General features: G+C 38.7%; 1 protein-coding gene across 9 annotated transcripts in view; it reads right to left on the bottom strand.

The window, feature by feature from the left end:
• DSE (dermatan sulfate epimerase) overlaps positions 1-23,303 on the bottom strand; it is a 167,589-nt gene that overhangs the window by 24,902 nt on the left and 119,384 nt on the right. For all 9 annotated transcript variants that reach the window (XM_055261950.2, XM_055261961.2, XM_055261975.2 and 6 more), the window contains one exon: positions 14,329-14,797. In XM_055261950.2, coding sequence (XP_055117925.2) covers positions 14,329-14,797 — 469 coding nt within the window. The remainder of the gene's footprint in view (positions 1-14,328; positions 14,798-23,303) is intronic.

Raw genomic sequence — 23,303 nt, 5'->3', positions numbered from 1 at the left:
GAAATAAAAATAAATAATGTAATAAAATTAGAAACAAAAATAAAATTAAAAACTAGAAATAAATAAAAAAAGTTATGTCTGTATTGGGTTGTTTGTTACTGTAGGTCACAGTGAAAAAGTTTCCAAGACACTGTCTTAGAGGGTAAATGTGATCCAAAATAAGCCACCCATCAGAGGCATGCTGCTGGCATGGAGGGCTGCTTCAGTGGGAGGAGCTGTGTTGAAATCCAGGCTGCCCAGGCACTTCCCAGCAGAGGGTCTGGAGCCAGGACTAAGACAAAATTCTCACCGTGAGATCATCAGGAAGGAACCCAGGAGATCAGAGAAGTTCAGAATGTTCAAAGTAGAGGGCAGATGGTGCTGTATGAAGGGGGCAGGCATGAAGACACTAAATGGGCTCAGTCAATTCGGGAAGGAAAACATAATTTGTCATGGTGCGGAAAAAAAAAAAAACCAAGAAAAACATCCCTTGACCTCCAAAACAATTTTGTTTGGCTTTGAAGCCATTTACATTCAAGAGAAATAATGAAATAATGCCTGTGACAACACCCTGAACCCATAATATTTATTTTTTGTCCTGGGAATACAGTTTCAAAGAATATGTCTTTTAAAAGTAATTTGGCGGCCGGGCGCGGTGGCTCATGCCTATAATCCCAGCACTTTGGGACGCCGAGGCGGGCGGATCACGAGGTCAGGAGATCGAGACCATCCTGGCTAACACAGTGAAACCCCGTCTCTACTAAAAATACAAAAAATTAGCCGGGCGAGGTGGCGGGCGCCTGTAGTCCCAGCTACTCGGGAGGCTGAGGCAGGAGAATGGCCTGAACCCCGGGGGGCGGAGCCTGCAGTGAGCTGAGATTGCGCCACTGCACTGCAGCCTGGGCGACAGCGAGACTCTGTCTCAAAAAAATAAAAATAAAAATAAAAAATGAAAAATAAAAAAATAAAAGTAATTTGGCAGTAGAGTGGACAAAAGTCAATTTAGAACTTTTCTTTGTGAATCGTAAAAGATGTTGTGGGGTATAGTTATCTCCTATGTTGCAAAAAAAAACAGAATAAATACATTTAAATTATGAGCCAAACTTGTGAGCTAATTTCAATATGCCCCAGGCACTAAACACATTCCCCAGTTTTAGATCTAGAGTTACTGTCATACTGAAAATAAAAGTTGATCCCAAATGCTGAATGTAATCATATTGTCCCAACTTCTCTGACCAAGTGACAGGTTATAGTAGAAAAGCAGAGGGAAAAAGATTCAAACTGGATTCAGTAATACTTTAAAATATTTCTCATATCAACAGGCTCTTGGAAAAAGGTAAAATAGTAAACTTCATGTGGTTTCTAGAAATTATGATTTAGAATGGGAAGATGCTGAAGTTAATATAAAATATTAGCAATACATACAGATTTTATTTATTCTTATCTCTTCATTTCCCGATTTTTTCTTGTAATAGTGAATTCACTGTAAATGAATCACAGATATGAACTAAAAATTGCTCACTAAGTTGTTACAAGCCCTAATAGCTATCTACACTTCATCAGGAACCTTTTTTCTTTTTCGGCTTGAGAAGCAGCAGCACGACTCACTCAAGCTGAGGCCCTCCTCCCAGAGTGCAGCCTACACAATGTTTCTTTGGCTTCAGCTCCAGAAAGTGATTTGAGGACACCCACGTGGCTGCAGTGCTGTATCAGCACCTCGACTTCTCATTCTTCCAGCTATTCTTCATTTATTTATTGTAGTAGGATAACTTGAACTAAATATGATCTTCTTTGGACTTTCTTTCTACATTTTTCTATCAACAGAAAGGATATATATTGTACCTGAAAACATATTTCATATTGAATACATTTTTTTCTTATGACTGAAACACACACACACACAACACACACACACACATATACACACACATTCTTAAGTTACAATGTACCACTGGCAAACAGGAAGCAGCTAAAAATAAAGCTTGAGAGATATAAATTGGGTATCTCCTCTTGGGCCCACAGGCACTTCAATTCTGTATATCCAAATCCAAACCTTTATTAGCATTCCTCAATAGCTCCAAGTGTTAGAAGCCCACTGAGAGATCCCACCATCCCATAAAGAAAATTCTTTGTCTCCTTTGGCCCTCAAATACAATTGTCAAGTCTTATGAATGCTAATTATTTATTACTGGAACTTATCAATTATTTCCTATTCTAGGTTTTCATTTAAATAAACACCAAAGGCCTACTTGACTTCCTGGTTTGACATCGGCAATCTACTCCCACAGTGAAATTCTTCTTCTTTTTTTTGAGACGGAGTTTCACTCTTGTTGCCCAGGCTGGAGTGCAATGGCACAATCTCAGCTCACTAGAACCTCCATCTCCCGGGTTCAAGCGATTCTCCTGCCTCAGCCTCCCTAACGAGATTCTTCTTAAAAGACAAATTAGTCACATGAGAAACCAGCAGTCCATTTCAAGTCTCCTGATGAGAGAACAGCCACCACCTATGCTTGCATATGAGTGATCAAAACTGAGTTGAATAAAGCCTTGACATTTAGCTGTCAGTTTGCAGGAAAAACCAAGGACAGAGTTATTCATTGAACTTTACCACACAATCAATAACATCCAGACTGTGGGAAGTTATGCAGGTCAATGTGCTCAGGTTCTTCCACAGGTAAAGTATGAAGAAAATAAAGGAATGCAAGGGAAACTGCAGATTTTTTTTTTTTTTTTTTCGAGATGGAGTCTCGCTCTGGCGCCCAGGCTGGAGTACAGTGGAGCGATCTCGGCTCACTGCAAGCTCTGCCTCCTGGGTTCACGCCATTCTCCTGCCTCAGCTTCCCCAGCAGCTGGGACTACAGGCACGTGTCACCATGCCCGGCTAATTTTTTTGTATTTTTAGTAGAGACGGGGTTTCACCGTGTTAGCCAGGATGGTCTCGATCTCCTGACCTTGTGATCCGCCTGCCTCTGCCTCCCAAAGTGCTGAGATTACAGGCGTGAGCCACCATGCTCAGCCTGTAGATTTTTTTTAAGGCCTTAAAAGACATTTAAAAAATGAGCAAGATTAAATGATAATGCCTAGAGATGCACATTTGGATGAACTATAAGGGAACACAAGAACATGACGACTATAGGCACTGGGGCATCAGGGTAGTCTTTGTGGGAAGGGAGGGAACTGGGACTGGGATGGGGCCCATGAAGGGGCTTCAGGGAGTGACTGGCAAAGTTCTATTTCTTGACCTGTGTTGTACTTACCAGGGTGTTTGCTTTAAAATACTTTATCAAGCTACACATTTATTCATATAATATTCTACTTTTATTTTTCAAAGAAAAGGTTAACGTACATACATAAATCTGATCATGTCACTGCCCTGTTACACCTTTCAGTGGCTTCACGGTACTTGTAAAAAAAAAAAAGTCCAAGATCCTTTATATGGTAGACAAGGCCTGGCAGCATCTGTATCTCTACCCAAAGCCTCAACACTTGCTAGTTTCCTCCCTACACTAAATTTTCAGTTCCTCAAAAGCACTCTGCTTTCTTTTATCTCCAGGCCTTTGTACAGCAGCTACTTGTGCTTGAACAGTCAAGCACAGCTCCTTTTTCCCCTTCACATGGCTGGTTCCTATCTGTCCTTCAAACCTCAGCAGAAAAGCCTTCCCTGACGCTCCAATGTTGGGCAAAGTATTCCTAGATCTTCCCATTACACACTGTAGTTTCCCAGTCACAGCATTTATCCCACTACTAGTATTAATATGCTAATAGCATTAGTATTTATATCTTCCATAGACCAACAACTCCAGGCAAAACAGATACATAACACGACTTGAAATTTTTGTATCTCCAATGCCTAACAAAATACCTAGAACAGAGCAAGTATACAATAAACTTATATTGGCCAGGCGCAGTGGCTCATGCCTGTAATCCCAGCACTTTAGGAGGCCGAGGTGGGTGGATCGCCAGGTCAGGAGATCGAGACCATCCTGGCTAACATGGTGAAACCCCGTCTCTAATAAAAAAATACAAAAAATTAGCCAGGCATGGTGGTGGGCGCCTGTAGTCCCAGCCGACTCGGGAGGCTGAGGCAGGAGAATGGCATGAACCCGGGAGGCGGAGCTTGCAGTGAGCCGAGATCGCACCACTGCACTCCAGCCTGGGCGACAGAGCGAGACTCCGTCTCCAAAAAACAAACAAACAAACAAACAAACAAAAAACCAAATACAATAAACTTATATAAAGTGAATATGTGGATACATTTATCGATAAATGAAAATCGCCTTTGGCATCAATTTATAAAAACACAAAATATAAGTGAAGTAATAAAGATAACAATAATAGTTAACACATTATGCTATGTACTGTTTCATTAACTAATCCTCCATAGTATGAAGTATATATCATACATATCCCCAAATTGCAAATGAGGAAACTGAGTCACAGAGAAGCCAAGTAACATTCTCAAGGTCACACAGCTCATACATGTAATTGGAACACTGGCAGACTGGCTTCACAGTCCTTGCTCTTAACTCCAACAAACAATCGCTTCCCCTTGCTTAACAGCACCGCCATTCATTTCAAAGACTGAAGCAAGTGGTTTAAAGTGAATAAAAACAAAACTCTGTTGTAGTTACCTGATAAGGAGCACATATGGACATTACATGCATGTAAGAAGATGAACACCAAAATTCGAGGGATCAGGGAAGAGAGAAGGCCAGGTGCAGGAGGAATACTTCAAAGACCAGGTAATCTGAGATTCTCTGCTGAGCTATGGACCAAGATGTCATATCCTGACATTCTTTCTACTAGCCTCCAAGTAGGTCAAAGGTACAATGTCTCTGTGATTATAGGCTGACAGACAAACAGCTGATGACAGGCAGGTCTTCAGAGTGAAAGTCAGACCAGATAAATATGAGCAGCCACAGTATGCAGGGCACCAAATCAGTTTCAAAGTTGTATACACATCCAGGACTTCTGCTCTCAATAAGCTTAGACTCTCAATAAAAATAAGACAGGTCATTCATTCATTCATCCATCCATTCATTCATTCAATATAATTAATTAGTGTCTTTGTGGCAGGTATACCATATATGGCTCTTAGAACCCCAAAAAATGCTGGGGCTACCCTCAATAAGCTTATGTGCCAGTAGAGGAGACAAGTAAACCAAGAATTGCAGTGCAGGCAAAACAACCTATAACAGTTTTGCATGGGTTCCTTGGAACATATGAATCACACTGGAGGGTGGGTATAGAAGATGGAGTCTGGAAGTTTTCTAGAAAGAAGTTTCTTTGGAGCCAAATCTAGAAGATGTACACTACTGGTCAGAAAACCAGGCAACCCAGCTATGACTGCAAACCAATGAATTAAATAAAAAGTAACTATAAGAATTGGGATGGATGAGGGGCTAGAGAACATGTAATGGTGGAAGAAGTTAAGGTGGATCATACAGTCTGGATAGGGTTGGAGAGAAGGGTGGAAGACAAGGTATAAATGAGTCTGTAGGCAGAAAGGCCAGCTCAGGGCTGGTCTGCAAACTCATTACTGCCCAAATTGAAGGCAGAGTTGAAAATACCAGTGCCACATGGTCCAACTGGACCACTGGGAAGACCACACACCTATCAGTGAAAAGCTTTAAAACAATAAAAATCACAAAATTCTAGAAAAAATGTAAAAAATCTCTAAGCTCTGGATGGGTGACAATAGATTGATCTTTTTTATTTATCAAAAGTACTTTTTCCTGAAGAGCTCACTTACATTCAAAAATGACAGAATCACCAACAGCAAAATGCATTCATAGAGTAGCAAGAGTGAAGAACAGAGCAAGGGGAGGGAAGAGAAAAATGACTATGGGTAAATAATTAGCATAGTAGCAGCAGTGCAGAAGCCACAGAACAAGTAGAAGTGGAAGACAGTGAATTTGTAAGAATGAGCAGATATGGCCAGGAGGTCCTAAAAGTTACAGTAATAACTATACACCAAGATACCTGCTAAGGGTATCTATGAGCCCTTGCAATGTAATAGGGACAAAGAACTTTGAAAGTCATCTGTCCGTACAGTTGGCAATATCAACAAAGTGAGACAAATAAAGTAGATAGAAGAAATAGAGTGACACAAAAAGACATGTAAAAAAGTGAACCATCTTTTCTCTCCCACAAACCATTCTCTCCTCCCGATATTCTCCATCTCATTTGGGTATCAATATGCAACCAGTCACCCAGGGCCATCATTTATGCCTCCCTCTCCCTTACAATTAAAATTTTAGTACATCTAAGAATCATATAGAGGACTTGTTAAAAATGCAGGTTCTGTGGCCTACTCCAAGAAGATATGATTCAGTGAGTCTGGGCGAAACCCAGGAATCTGTCTTTTTAAGGATACCCAATATGCTGAAAGACTCACACTTTAAGAGTGTCCTATATCTGATCAATCTCTGTGTAGATTTTCAGTCTTACATGTCTCTTAAATTTATACTTTCTTCTCCCCACCCTCACTGTTTTAACTGTGGTCTTCATTTCCCTCCTACACTAATATTATAAGCTTCAAACCAGTTTCTTTTTTCCTGAGTCATCCCTTCCAAGCCATCCTAAACACAAAGCTTTCTAAACCACAGGCTTATGTGGGATAAGCAATGATCTGGCCCCCAACTATTGTATCTCCTCCTGTGCTGTCCAGAACTCGCATGTTGACACTGGAAAGGAAAAGGAAAGATAGATGAGAGAGACTGTGGTAAGCGTGGCTGAAATGTGTTCCCTTAATGGACATGGCAGAAGGAGACGAAGAAGTAAAAATGCCATTCTTAAGATACCTAAGGTAAAAGGAACTACCCGGCTTTATAAAGGACTCCATGAGCATACTCATGTCATTATTACTCTCAAGTTATCATTAGTATGAACTGATTGTCAGCAAGACCCTACATCTTAAGTGGTGTTAGGTGTTAATATTTTATCCAAAAGATAAAGCCAACTTTTAAAAAGTGATTATGAAGTATCAATGAAAGAGAATACAGACATACATGCGGCACTTGCCAACTAACATTTTCCCTTATGATAATGAGGCAAGACATCCACAAAATTCAAACATCATGCTTGCCAGATTTTTATATTAGAAAAATTTAAGACCCGGATTGTAAAGACTACATGAAACTCAATATATTCATGTTGCCTTTGTTCATATGGGGTGGGGGCACTGATTTATACCCCAATTAAAGAGAGATGAGAACTCCTCTGGCCTTGAGCACAGTTCCCTCTGACAACTCTGAAAGCCGGCCCATGTTGCATTTAAAAAGGTATCAAATGACACTGAAAGGGTGAGAGGTAGGCGAGCAAGTGAGTCATTCATCGCAGAGATGACTTGAGGGTCATACCAATACTGAATCTTAGAGTCAATAAACATATCTCACAAAGAAAATTAACTTCGGATTTCCGTTCAATCATGTATGATTTATAACTGTCATAACATTTTTAAAGTTATTGTTAGAAAGAAGCATTATTAGAATAACTTTATCTTCACCTGCATTTGAAATAGATGGGGAAGAGTTTCAATTAGTTGAGCGATAACAATTCAGGTGAGCAGAACATCCTATTTAGGGTGTGACTGTGCATCACACAACTGTCCAGTGGCACTGTAACTGGGCTGCTCAGCTAATCTGTACACCTGCCTATGCCTCTCCCTCGGGTCCTCTTCATCTGCTTCCTCCCACCACAGGGCACCTGACCTTGATTCCTGCCCAAGAATCCATTTGTAACACTGATGGCAACAACCTGCTTAATAAACGGCATTCAAGAAGTGAATTCCCAATAGCTGTGTGTTTCTGTAAATTTTAAAGAATCTGATCGTTGTAAAAAGCCACTGCACTCCAGCCTGGGTGACAGAGCGAGACTCCGTCTCAAAAAAAAAAAAAAAAAAAAAAAAAAGCCTCATAAGTTGTTTTACCCTTCTATAATATTTTTAAGTCTCTGCAGCAGGATAAAAGGGAATAGCTTCCCTTAGGTCACAGAATGAAAAGAACAGAGAAAAAGAGGCAGAAAGAGCGAGGGGGAAGGGTAAGAGAAAGGAAAAAACATGAATGAGAAAAAGCCAGGGGAATTAGGGGCTGGGTTTTCTGACAGCCCAGCATTTGTCTCCACGAGTCCACTTTAATGGATTCCAGGTGCATTCTGGGCTAAGCTGCCCAGCCTTCCTCACTGTAAGGTCATGAGAAGAAAACTTGATCTTTTTACTCACAGGGCTGTGGCTCCACATGTTGAGGCCCAGCTACATCCTCCTGGCTTTTGATTCTCAGTCTTAAGTTGCAATTTTGAAAAGTAAAAAACCCGAGAAACAGCTGCAGAGAACTGCACTTGAAGCCCAGCAGGCAATGCTGAGCAAGGCAGGCACACTCCTCATTTTCATACGTACAGCAATGAAACTGGTTCATTTCAATATGCTGGAGATTTTTCTTTTTTCCTCTCTTTATATTTTATAATTATATTTTATTTTTGCAAATACACCCTCAGATGACACCATCCAGAAGTTTGCAATCACAGGCAAGAATTTAATACTCAGTCTGTTGCAAAAAAAAAATATATACAATTACTTCTCTGTCCAAAAGTTCAACTTTCTTTGTTTCCCTCACCAGTTCTCCTGATTTCCTGTAGCTAACTGGCTCCAATGCAAGAGTGAAGTAATTTCTTTCCTCTGTGATTTATTTTCTGTCTGATGATAAGTAAGGAAAAATACTATAAAGAAAGAGAGAACTAATGAGTCACAACAAATACTTTTCAAAAACACAACTCCAGAGTGACAACATAGGTAAAATGGAGTACTGTGTACCAAGAAGCTTAGCAAGAATAAAGTTATATATTCGTACCTATTTCTGTGTAATAATAACAAACTTTTGGGTAAAACTATGTGCCAGGCACATAATGCTAAGAGCTTTATATGCATTACTTCATTCAATCCTTGGGATGACCTTGTGTGGGAGGAATAATCCATATTTTACAGACGAAGAACCAAGTTTACAGAGTGTTAGGAACCTGTCAAAGGACATGTGGCTAACACAACGGCAGAGCCAAGATGCAAGGACAGATCCAAAGACCACTGGGGCAGACCTGTTCCTCAGGGTTTACAAATTAAGACAAGCAGCCGCGAAAAGCCTGCTGCTTGGAAATGGATGCTGGATAATTCTATGTTATCAACCAGGACTTGAACAATAAGTGCTCTTAGTTACAATCCTATCCTAAATCTCTTTTAAATGCATTCACCTTCCCATATTATTAAGTGAAATATGGTAAACTTAACTGCACCTTTCTTAAGTGATTCAGGATCTGTAATGTTTTCCAATAATTATTTGAGTACCTTTTGTTTGTTTTGTTTTTAGCTCCAGAAAATCACTAAGAATTTGCTGAGGAGTGTAATGCTAAGCTCATAGCAATCCATCTACCAAGAGCTTGGCTAATATTCATAATGTATAGGGAGGCTACCTGGTGGACATGCAGTCATTTCATTTTTCTACACATGCAAAATTCTACCAAAGGATTAAGCTAGATTAGGAAAAAAGTAGCCTGGGATACCCCATATATCCACCCTTTTCACCACCCCCACTCCCTCCCTGATCAAGGTTTTAGTAAACTTTGCTTTGGAGATCCTCCATCGAGGGATACACATATGAGCAAAAGAGGCATGGTCCCACTCTCAGGTCAGTCTGGTGTAAAGAAATAACACTGTGCAATTCATCATACATGCACTGCAAGGATGAGAAGGCTGCGAGGGTTCTTCATAAAAGCTCTATGGGAAACTTCCTTCTGATCCTTGGGCCAAGAGTAGTCAGTTCTACAGAGTAACTGATCCTATGGTCACTGTAAACTTCAAAATTGACTAAGCCTACTTTATTTGCTACTAAAACCAACCAACCAACCAACCAACCAACCAAACCCCTCAGTGTCCACTTGTGGCCCACTCATGGTGCGTTTTAGATGCCTTCTAGCAACTGTCGCATTCCTTGTCTAGTCAATGTCTCCAGTCTTTCCCCCCTCTTTTCTTTCTCAGCTACTTCTAATTTGAAGCACAATATTTTATGCTTCCTTAATCTTCTAGGGGAAAAGTTACAGTAGAAATAAGTCATGAAAATTTTAGAAAAGTAGAATAATATGTGCTGACCCCCCCAAAATCCTGAAAACTGATTTTTTAAAAATCTCTTTAAAATCTCTACTAAGCACTGTTTTTATTATTTTCCTACCTTATCATTTAGGCTCTTGAGAAAAGAAAAACTGATGGATGATTTTCAGTTATTTAGAATTCTGCTTTTTTTTTTTTTTAACTATATAAGGATTGAATGCAGAAAGCAACCATTAATAATGAGGACAGCCCCCTATGCCAGTTGGCATATACAGAACTTGTATGTTTTATACCTAGGTGATACTATTTCAAAAAAAGTAAACTCACTTCAAGTATGATAAAATATTTCCATTGTTACCAGCCCTAGATTTATGATCTTAGTTCATTAAAGCTTTCTAAAAGTAGTGCATTTTAAGCTCTAATAAAGCTTTTATATAACACAGAGCCAACTGCAACTTAAATCCTAGCTTTCATTTGGAAGGCAAGATTTATAGAGGGAAAAAGACTTAATTAAAAGGGTAAAAACAAAGACATTATTGGTGATATCTTTGCCATTGTAATTTTTAATAAAGAATATTTTGCCATTATATATTGGATTAAAATAATATCTTTTTATTTTTTACTTTTAAAACTAAGTTCAGCACAAGCTTAAATTACTCTGTTACTTTTACTGTAATGAAGAATGTGTGTTCCTTAGCAAAAGGGAGAGAAACGGGGGAGAGCTTCTGAGATAGGATGCGAGCACCTCTGAAAAAGTAGATAAAGCACATAGATTAGTCTCATCATTCTGCGGTGCCCAATTGTCTGGATACTCAGAGACACACACAATAAAAATGCATGCTGTTATTTTTCAATCACCATTATCACTATAAATCTATGAGATTCCTGTTCTACTTTGTAGGCTATTAGATGCACAGAGTACAATTGAATATTTTCCTTTTAACCTTTCTGCTTCAGGATTCTTAAGTGAATCTATAGAGGTGAACTTTAACCTCTTTATTTACTATTCAAATAAACCCCATTAATAAATTTGTATGCATGTATATCTCATAGGCACTTCTTTTTAATACCAGACAAATGACACATCGTTACTTTCCACTAAACTTTCTTCATTGGTGTTAACATCAGATTCTTGTATACATTTTAAAAAGGGCCCAGGGGAGCATCAATGAATGTTTTAATGGAAAAAGCCAAGGGGAAAATTTTATGAGTTAAACAGATGTTCTAGTTTTGAGAGCAATTAAGATTAGTAAAATCTCAAATGGATACTATTTCCTTGGAGCCTACATATACCAAATTATAAACCAAACAGGGTCTAAGTACTAGGTAGGTAAAAGAACAGCATCAATAATTACCATTATTGTCATTATTCTCACTTACTGAGGGCTTACTACGTGACAAGAACTGTGCTAAGTACTTTACATTGATTATTGCGCTTAATCTTCCTAGCAACCCTATAAGGTAGATAGTGTTGTTACTGCCACATTATACATCAGGACACTAATGCTCACGCAAACTAAGAAAATTAATCTGGAAAGTTAATTAAGAAAACACAGCTGAAGAGTGAGGGAGCTGGGATTCAAAGGCAGTGTTGGTGCTTCTCCAGAGTTGGTGCTTTTCTACCATACTAGAGTGCAGCATGATACAAATGTTTAAGTCATGAATGAAAACTAAGGAAACTCCTTATGAAATGATCCACATACTCAATTCTGAGCAGAGAAAATATCCCTAGCTTAGGCTTTAAGAACCCAATGTTTGCACCCTTTGCCCTAGGTAAAAATTATAAAGTTACTGGGCTATTTCTTCATCCCTGAATCCCCAGCACCCTAGCATAGTGCATGATACACAGTAGATGCTCAATAAATGTTTGTTGATCAAATGAATCAGTGAATGAACATAACTTAGTAACTGGTTTTCAAAAGAGTAGAAATGCTCTTCAAAGAAAATGGCAAATGCATTCAGCCTGATGAAGCTATTGTAGAAAGTTTTTTTTTTTTACTTTCATAATATTAATTATGGATCTCTTTTGTAAATAACAGCTAGTTTTTTGTTTTTGTTTTTTCTGAAATCAAATATAGGTGAATTATATCCTAAGACAATGACAATACTCATTGTATACTTCTTGGTACGTAGTGAGAACATGATTTAATGGAACAATTGAAACAGAGGTAGTTGAACTGTAAAATCACTGAACATTGTTTTAAATTATTACAACACATAATTGTATTGTAATTGTGTTCAACCATAAATCTAAATGAAAGTCTAAAAGTCTAGGGGTTGGGTGTGGTAGTTTTTAAGAAGTTAAAATTTCTGTGAAGTTATTAAACAACACAACTTAGTAACAGTACCTGCCAAAACAAAATGTTCAAGTAGCTCAACTTTCTAAGCCAAGTTCACTTTTGGAAATAGAAACCAGATGTAAAGGTAAATTCTCAAGATTTTACCTTGAAGGTCAAGAGAAAGAAGTCAACTCTTCAGCTCTATTAAGTCAAAAATTGGCTTTTAGTTTACTAGATAATGGCCTAGAGTTATACCTATTTCTATCAATATTGCCATGAATAAAGTACTAGACCCCCAGTAAATTTCTATACACCTCCAGTGATCAATAAATCTGGACTTGTGGAAACTATGTAAAAATTATAATATTCTTTTAAGTTATTTATTTCTCTTATCATAGAAGGAGTCTCATCCTAATGGCAGCATTCATTCATTGGTATTTATATACCCGAATATTTTACATTATAATGAGAAAACTGTACTAGTCTTGTACAATTCTCATGTTACTGTATTGTGCTAAACAATCTCCATCAAAAATGGTATTTCACAGTCCATTACTTTCTTGTGAGATTAAATACACGGTTCTCTACAGGCACTATCTCTGGAACATTTACATGAATTTCTTAATTTGCCAAAACCCACTTATCTAAAACAAAAAGGACTTTAAAGATAAAGTACCCTTCTAGATGACAAAGATTTCTTTCTAAATAATGTAAATATGGTTGCCATTTTAAACTAATTGAACAAATCAATTAGTAAGTTACTGTAGCATTTGATAATGTAGTCTGGTAATTCAAATATCAGATAAATTTTCATACATCTTTTCTTTCTTGGTGTCAAGAATAAAATAAGATCAGTTAATGTCAGTCAAAGTCAGAAACAACTACATACATGGCTAAGCTTTAAAATAAATCAAATAAAAAATTGTTTTCAACCTACGATATTATAAACTTCAAAATGACTACATGTACTTAGCAACAGGCCTAAAATATCAGCTCTGATATGGATTTAATGCCAACTCTTGCATAATACTTTTCATTACAAAATTCCAGAAATTTATCAGAAAGCTTGCAAACCACCATCCTTCATCCCTATGATACATTAAGATGTAATTCATCATAGCATTAGGTGCATTCACTGATTTTTTCTAAGCATTTAAAATGAGCTCTCTCTAGCCCTATGACAAGAGGCAGCTTACATAATTTTAAAAAAAATTCATACAATCTGTAAGTTCTTTTATTGCAACTGAACCATAAATGTGTATTTAAAAATTGCATGAGTAAAAACATCTGTAGAATCCCTTGTTTAATCAACTCATCCCATATCTGTTTGGAAGCATATGAAGCATTAATTATAAATTAATAAAATAAATTTAAGCTAATCAAAAAGACAGGAATTTGTTCTCAAATCTTAAACTTCTGAAACTAAATTATTATGTAATTAGAATTCCTCACACAATTACACAATAATGTTGGTTTTCCTACAGGTCTCAGAAATCTGCTGGTTATTGGAGGGGATGTATTTATAAATTGCCAGTCAGTCCCATCCCATTCACATTTAGTTCCTTATGATCATAAAATGCAAGTAAGTCTTAATTACTTGAAATGTCTTGCTGCAAAAAGTTTTAACCACTTGGGGTCAATCAAACCTAACACCAGATGATAGTAATATACGCATGTTGAATATGGAGGAAAGAATTCTCAGCAATCACGATGACACTCTTTACTCAATTCAGCAAATTATTTTTTCTTTAGATTAGGCTGCATATAAATATTTTCCTTCTAACTTTAAACATGGAAGTTACTACATCTTTTGAAACTAAGGGCCATTCATAAGACTGGCAACACAAATAACAAATAACACCTCCCCACACACACATACACAAAGAGGTATATGAAGATCTGGCCGCTGAGATTTCATATGGATTTGTTTCTTTCTAATGCAGTTACTACAGTAAGAAGAACAAGACAAAAATCTACCAACTAGGCTGCGCTGCCATCCTCTCCATGTAGTCTTTGGCCATGTCTCGGGCTTCAATGCTCTCAGGATACAGCACACAGAACATTGCCAAGGCACCCAAGTTGTTTCCATAAATTTCATTCCAGCGGGCACTGTAGTCCTTGGGATCCCAGGGAGGGAGGTATTCCAAGGGGCTGGACAGCATCGTGTGCACAGCCTCCGTGAGGCGGGCTGCAATGTGCTCGTGCGAGCTGGCAGCCCTGCGCTGCAGCTCCGCCACTTCTGCCCTGGAGAAGTACAGCATGGGATGGCTGTCGTAGTTGGCATTGGTGAAGGGAATCATGACTTCTGGGTTCTCGTCGGTGATGTAGGCTGACACAAAGCAAAGCAAATATATGAAAAACACACTGGGAGCCCCCCGTGTGTGAGTCCTCATCGTGGCATCAGATCTCCAAATCTCCAAGGCAGCCAAACCATCTTCGAAAGATCCTACGTGAGATAAAAAGGAAAAAAAGCGTCTGTCAGCCAAGGGAACATGGCACAGGTGTGGAAACATATGAGAGGTAGAAACCATATTTGAAAATAAAGCTTATGAATTTAGATTTTTAAAAATACAACAAAAAATTTAATTAGGAAGAAAATTACTAAAACAAGTTCTGATCTTATAGAGTTAAACATACTACATCAGAATTGTATTCATGATGGAAAACAGAATTTTGGACTTAGGGAAAATGTATAATATTTGTTCAAGTAAGGAAAAAATTATTCTTGGTATTCTTCTCACATAGTATCATGCAAAAAACATTACATTGTATATTTTTTTAGACATTAATACATAAACCACAATAACCAAAAGCTGGTAATGAACAATCTTCTGGGAATCTGAGTAGACGTTACAAAAAACCAGAAAATCCTGTATTTCTTACTACAGCCTCTTTCACTGTAACTTATCTCCTTTTCCTAACATTTCTGAACCAGCGATTAGGATCAATACATCTGTAAGCAGACAAAATATTATGAATAAAGTTAAATATCCTCTTTACGTGAGCAGAAGGTGGAAAGAGAGAAGACAAAGGCCATGTAAACATCTGCCAAGCCCGTGTATTTCCTGGGCTGACATCAGCAAGCATGTAGTGAAGACCAAACACAGTGCCACTGGGACCAGAAACTGACATGCTTTCATTCAGAGAATAAAATCCCAGAATTAAAAGGCTGAAATAACACGGGTGCATTTTCCCCTTATTATCTGAAACTACTGTCTACTTTTTCATTTGGCATATGGGATTTTGGTGTCATTCCATAAGTGAGAAATGTAAACAAAGTTCACATATTTTCTTAACTACTTGATTTTTCTTCAAAGCCCCTTTTTTCAGTGGCAGATTTGTGCACTGGTTAAAAGAACATCTTTCAAATGTAGAAACACTGAAAAAAAAAAAAAAAAAAAATCCCCAAAACCTCAGCCTAGTCAATGTCCCACATCTGGGATAAAGCAGGCAGAAAATCCCCCAGAGGAAAGTCAGGGAATTCTTAAAATTCTTAAGAGGGGAAAGGTTATAGAAAGCAGACCAGAAAAAGACAGTTTTATGTAAATAATGAACAGTGGTTTTCAATTATTAAAGGGAGAAACTGATGGTGGAAAATCAACCTCCCAAGCTGAACACAAACTGTTCTTCCAAGGAAAAACTGCCTCATCATATTGAGAAGAAGAAAAACTAATAATTTAACAGATATGGAAGATCAATCCACATTTTCAACTTGCTGTGTGTGTTTCCAAGAAAAAGGCAATGAGACATCATTTGAGGGTGCTACCTTATTCTGGAGTTTTTTATATTTCTACCTATATATGAAACTCGATGGCAGTGGTTTTGTAAAACATTTTACATTTATTTCAAGAGCAGAACTTCTGATGAATAAAAAATTAATATAGCCATACTAAATAAAACATATGAAATAGAAATAACTCTTGGACTCTGCCAGTATTATGTCTAGCACCCAAAGTCTCAAGGCGGCTGGCAGGCTGGATCCTTCAAGGTCAGAGACCCAGCCAAAAGAAATAGTCTTCTGTGGTTATGCCTGAGGAGGGGTGTGGTCTCTGGCAGCACACAGAAATGGCTGGGTCTGAGGTAATGCTCAGTCCCCCCAGGGGCTTATTCCTTGCTCCATTTAGAGAACAATATACCGGCCAGGCACGGTGGCTCATGCCTGTAATCCCAGGACTTTGGGAGGCGGAGGCGGGCGGACCACTTGAGGTCAGGATTTGAAGACCATCGTGGCCAAAATGGCGAAACCCTGCCTCTACTAAAAATACAAAAATAAGCCGGGCGCGGTGGGGGGTGCCTGTAATCCCAGCTACTCGGGAGGTTGAGGCAGGAATCGCTTGGGGAGGTGGAGGTTGCAGTCAGCCGAGATCCGCCACTGCACTCCAGGCTGGGTGACAGAGAGAAACTCTATCTCAAAAAAAAAAAGAAAGAGAATAATATACCGCTAACGATTTAAAAAAAAAAAAAATCCTGTATATATTAAGTCCCTAAAAGTCTAAGTCTGAATACTGTCATCAACGCAATCAGCATTGTGGAGATTTTAGACACTTTCTCCTTTAATTGAACCCCCCACATACACCCAACGTACATGCAATGGAAGATCCCTCAACTACTGGCTTTTGAATGTGTGGGAGCTCAGGTGGATAGGGGAGTGGCTCTGGCTATGAGCATATGGGTAAGAAGGTATTAATACATGGAAACTAGAATTTTTCCATCTCACATTCTGTACAAACTTCCCCAAACGTGGGTAAGGTTAATTCATCATGTTCTTTGTCCTCCCCTATGCAACCACACTCCCACCCAGGCACAGAATCACTGTATATTCAGGACTGCTCCAAAGAGTCCCTCACACTGTGGGGCCTACATGCCTAACTCAGCAAAACTCACAATATGACCCCTGCCACTTCTGCCACATTGCTTCCAGTTACATAGGATATGCCTGAATATATTTAAACCAGAAAAGCTGATCCTGAAGCATAGAACCTCATTAAGATGTTGTTTTGGGAAGGATGCCATCTCAACATGCCAACTGTTATTGAAGGTTCTCTAGCTATTACTTCGAATTCGTGCAAGGGAGTCAGAGCAGCAAGGTTGTGCATTACTGTACATTTAAAATATTAATTTCTTTCGGAATACCACGTTAGCCAATGCAGAACCCACAGAGATTCTGCAGAACAATCATCTGTGAAGACTGAGGAGAGAGAACCGTGGCATTCTCAATACCACAAATGGTGTACTACCTTCCCCATGCCCCACTCAGTGTGCTCAGCCCCCAGTGCTCTCCCAGCTATTAAGGCTTTTGTTGATTCACCCAAAGAGTTGATCTCTCCTGTATCTGGCACATACCTATATCACACTGGACTGTTTCGGTTGTTTACATGCAATGCCTCACAGAAGGTGAGAACCTTCTTCCTCTATGTATCATGGAGCTTAGCACTGAATCTGGCATTTAAAAGGCAGCATGCTGGCTGTGCTGAACTAAACCCCTGGGCTTAGGAGTTGGTAGAGCAGACCTCATCACTAAAATAAGCATGGAGAAACTTTGTTCCCCCTTATTTAAAGCCAAGGCAAGTTTGGAACTTTCCAGAAAAAAAGTCCCTCTAGGAAACTAATGGGAGAAAACATGTATGAAGCCTAGAAACTTATGTAGCCTAAAAACTATCCACTAGTTTAAAAAGAAAAGAAATTAAACCTAACTAAAATCTAACACAAACTTGTTTTAGGCTGGTAACCTAAAAGAGGAAGTAATACCCATCCATCGTTTTAAATCTATCTAGAAAATTTCACTGAAAAATCTCTATTTCCAGTTATTCAGTTTTCTCTTTCACCTTCCACTCTAGACATTGTGTGTGCTCACTGTACAAAGAGAAGAGCCAAAATTAAATGAGTGTTTCAAGATAATTTTAGGTGGACCAAAAATGGACAGGCTTTACGTTAATTTTATGTACTTATTTTAATGTGCATTATGAAAAACTATACCACATCAAACCTGAGATTTCAACAGATATGCAAAACTCCTGTTTAAAATATATTTAAATTTAAAAGTAAAAAAAAGTAAATGGATATGGCAAAAATTGTTGAAAGTGGTATCTGAATAACTATAGTTTGAGAGATGCCAAAAATGCTTACTGAAACAAAGGGCATTGAAAGCTAATGAGTTTACAGGAATGGTCAGCCCCAACCCTCCCACTTTCTTTTTTTTTTTGAGACGGAGTCTCGCTCTGTCACCCAGGCTGGAGTGCAGTGGCCTGATTTCAGCTCACTGCAAGCTCTGCCTCCTGGGTTCACGCCATTCTCCTGCCTCAGTCTCCCAAGTAGCTGGGACTACAGGCACCCACCACCATGCCCGGCTAATATTTTGTATTTTTAGTAGAGACGGGGTTAGCCAGGATGGTCTCGACCTCCTGACCTCGTGATCCACCCGCCTCAGCCTCCCAAAGTGCTGGGATTACAGGCGTGAGCCACCGCGCCCGGCCAGCCCTCCCACTTTCAACACTATGAAACAAACACAAACACACACACTATCTAGAAATGTGCCTTGTGTTCTGGAGAAATGAGTCTGAACTTCGAGATGTTTGTGCATGATCTCTCAAGGGGGTGATCATGATCATTGTGTTTCAGAAACAGTAGAGCACTTCCAGCCCCTTTAAATCTTTAAGTTGCACTTGGCCCAGTTCAAGAGCATAGCATTTTCAACATGGCAAAATTACCATCGACTCTCAGCAGCTGATGCTACTAATAAGTAGTTTAACTGCAATTCAATTCTCAGGCTGTTTCTGAATGATTCTATTGAGCATCACGTCCCCTGAAATTCTCTTTTTCCTCTTCTAACTCTACAACTTTCATGATCCACTTTTTCTTCCCATTCATTTGTCTTAGGTCACACAACTTGGATAGTAAAACATTCCTAAATCTATGAGGTAGGAGGATCAGTTGAGGTCAGGAGTTTGAGACCAGCCTGGTCAACATAGTGAGACTCCATATCCACAAAAATAAAATAATAAAAAAATTAGCCAGATGTGGTGGCATGTGCTGGTAGTTCCAGCTACTAGGGAGGCTGAGGCAGGAGGATTGCTTGAGCCCAGGAGTTCGAGGGTGCAATGAGCTATAATTGTGCCACTGCACTCTAGCCTGGGTGACACAGTGAGACCTTGTCTTTAAAAAAAAAAAAAATCACGTTGTTACTACTATAATTCAGATAGCAATTTGATCATCTCTCTGCCTATATATATTCAGCAGTCCAAGTTTAGCATTACGTGCAGGCCAAGGCACATGAATTATGAATTATAATTACCTTAAGCAGATCTTCATAAAGCAACAATAGGCCCCAAATTATTTGCTGTAATTCTGGTTCCAACAATCCACTGCAGCTGTTATGATTCAGCAGTCACACAGAAAAACTTTGTTTCTGTGATCCTAAATGCTTTTCACATATTCGATCTTTTACTCTTCAATAACTTAATATAGCAAAATAGTATTATTTGTTCCACAATAAATTTCAGAGAAAGACCTAGAACTTGCACCTCCTAAATCCTAAGCCAAGATTCTTTCCTTTAACCAAACTAATTTGTGAGAATGTTCAATAACATTAAAAGTTCCATTTTTTTGCCATCCTTACACAAAGAAAGCACAGAAGAGTATGCTGAGAAGAAAAAACTGAACACTAAACTAGTACATCAAGTTTCAAAAAAGATTTGGGTTTCAAATGATCTGGGACTGTTTATAGAATGAAACAAATGGTAGTACAAAAGTTCTTTCAATTCTACAGGCTTCAGAAAACAGAGAAAGTATAAGGATGGAAGAAAGAAATCACCCTGTAGAAAGTAAAACATGCCCCAAATTAAGATGGATTAAAAAACCCTCTTATAATATGTGCCAAATTTGAGGAATACAACATAATGATTAACAGTATGGGGCATGGAGTTGGGCAGACAAGAGCATAAATCTCAGCTCTGCTGCCTCCTAGCTTTGATCAACTGACGTCCACTCTCAAAACCTCCCTTCTGTCATCCACAAAATGAAATATGCTTCATGGGGTGATTAGACATGTGTGATGCACTTAGCATAGAACCTGACATGAAGAGCTCAATAATATTTATAAAAAGGAAGATGTTTCAGACCTGCAAGATTACATTAACCTATTGATAAAATATTTTATTTGAAAGAAACTAAATCTTTATACTTTACAGGTAAAAATATAAGAACCACAGATGTTAACTGACTAGGGCCAGATCATACTGCTTATTAGAGACTTAGTTGAAATTGGAACACAATGCTTCTGACTCTTCAACACATCACTCATAGTAAGCTCATCACTCACTGGAAAGGAAAGTATACGACCCTTTAAATTTTTCAAGTATTTGTTAGAGGTTTTGCCCCAAAGAAAAGAATAATAGATTAAATGAGCTATTAACTAAATTTTCTTTCTAAGGTCAGTAATGTAATTCTTCATATACAAAAGGCAACCACTTCTTACTTTATTCTGTCAGGAGAAAGGCCTGCTGATCTAACAGCGGCTGGGAAACACAGTCTCTGGCTGGAAAGCTGTTTCTTAGTAACACATTTATATTATGGAAGGAGTACATTAAAATTTAGGGGACACCTGCTGCCACTGCAAGGCAGATAGGTTAACCTCAGTCCAGGATCTGGTCCTGGCTCCATCACTGCCATCAGTATCTCAGCTGATCATCCTGGAGATGAGATGCTACTTAATGTTAGGCTTCCCTACCTCTCACATATGAAAAACCAGAATGTCAGCATATTCGTTTACCGTCAAGCAGATTGGGAAATATTTTCTGGCTTCACAGGAAACCAACACAGGAAGTGAATTATTAGATAATTGTCTGGTGAACAAGGAAAGAATCACAACAAAGGCAATGGGAAAGGCCCTGAACTTGGGGCAACTCGACCAGTTAAGATCGCCACCATAACTTCATTTGAAGGAGGCTGCTGAACCATAACTTCATTTGAAGGAGACTGCTGAAATTGCCAGCAGCTGTCACAGATGTCCTTGGGGTATCATTAAAGACAAAATTTTAAAAACTGAGTTGTAATCATATTTAGAAAACAAGAGTGAAATGTACATCCCCTATAGCTCCTGCCACCACACCTGCCAAGCTCAGCCTAAGAGCAGCTGCTCCAGTTTGCTCAACTTAATGGATGGGCCCCATAGTTAGTTACATGATTAGGAATAACCCCCACACTAGAACCAGTGTGCCCATATCCATGGCAAGATTGAACAGGCAGACCCGACAAATGAATGTTCCTGACGTCGCACCCTGTTCCCGTGGAAAACAGGCAGATGTTGCCAAGGTTAGGCACTGTGACTCGCTTGCTCATGCTTCCATTTAAGTCCAAATTCCCTCCTCCTTCAGGCCTCCAGTGAAATTTTAGGAAAACCCTGATTGCCTGAGAGCATTAGGATATACTAGACAGGGCTGCATTGCCTTCTCTGATCCATTTTAGGATTTAACTCTCAGAGAAACCTTCCAAGTGCCTTGGGGAACACCTTGCTGTGGTCTCATGTACTATTTCACTGTTGCCACATATTTTAACTATGGTAATAAAATGCATATATTTTAAAAGGTTTCCTCACTTTTCGATTTCAGTTTTATTAAATGCATAATTAAAATAATTTTTTGAAGAATGTTTCCTCAATACCAAAATAAAACCTTACATATCCTTGGTAAATTTTTGTAGTGAAATAAATCTAACCTTATTCTTAAATATGTCAAATCCTAAGAAAACCTATGGCTTCAGTACTGCAGAATCATTCCCTAAAATTATACTCCCTGATGTGTAAAGCCTGTGGACTCAGACAAAAAGGAAAATCTTAAAACTGAGAGCTCTTTTTTTTTTTTTTTTTTGAGACGGAGTCTCGCTCTGTTGCCCAGGCTGGAGTGCAGTGGAGCAATCTCGGCTCACTGCAAGCTCCGCCTCCTGGGTTCACGCCATTCTCCTGCCTCAGCCTCCTGAGTAGCTGGGACTACAGGCGCCTGCCACCACGCCCGGCTAATTTTTTGTATTTTTAGTAGAGACGGGGTTTCACCATGTTAGCCAGGATGGTCTCGATCTCCTGACCTTGTGATCCGCCCACCTCAGCCTCCGAAAGTGCTGGGATTACAGGCATGAGCCACCGTGCCTGGCCAAAACCGAGAGCTCTTAATCAAAATCAAGAATACTTTTGCTCCCTAAAAGGCAATTTCCAAACAAAAATCCACAATATGAAATGATCGTATATGGAACCTCCAAAAATTTGCACATGCTGCTGAAGGAGTAATTAGAAACCTGAGGCCACACAGCAAAACCATACCATGTATAATAACAGTGTTCACCGTCTTAAAATACAACATTAAAAAAAACTTTAGGTCAGGCTTTTATTAACTGCTGCTCTGTACAGTCAAAGAACATTTCTATCATTGTCCCCTGAAAGGTTTTCATGAAGATACTACATTTTTTCATTATATAATGTGAAGCCCACTTTCTTTGTTATACCAGTGATAACTGTATAACTCCCTTATATTAGAATAATTCATGTAAAATATGTTTAAAATGCTCACAAACATTTTCTGATGTCAAGTCTGAAGGCTTACCTCCCCATAAACCAGAGACCACCTGAGTGAGAAATGTAGTGGCTATCAAACTAAATTCATAATTTAGTGGTAGAGGTTAGCCTGGTGCATGTTACTACTAAACTACAAACCATTAGTATCCAGCTTTACAGAGATTGGTTATCATTTCATATGTAGAAAAAAAAGTAAAATCTGTATTATTTTCATGGAGGCAAAGGGAAACTAGGGTAGAGATACAAGTGTACAAAAGTCACTTATGAGAGTACTGGGGCATCTCATTTTGCTTACAGAAGGCCAAAAGAGAAAATGAAATGGTTATACTTTCTAAGATAAGCTACAAATAAATTCTAGCTTATCTAGCAGTCTAACAATTGAAGATCTTCT

This window comes from Symphalangus syndactylus, chromosome 2 (genome assembly GCF_028878055.3).
Source record: "Symphalangus syndactylus isolate Jambi chromosome 2, NHGRI_mSymSyn1-v2.1_pri, whole genome shotgun sequence".
Taxonomy (NCBI): Eukaryota; Metazoa; Chordata; class Mammalia; order Primates; family Hylobatidae; genus Symphalangus; species Symphalangus syndactylus.
This window is presented reverse-complemented; position numbering and strand designations above follow the sequence as displayed.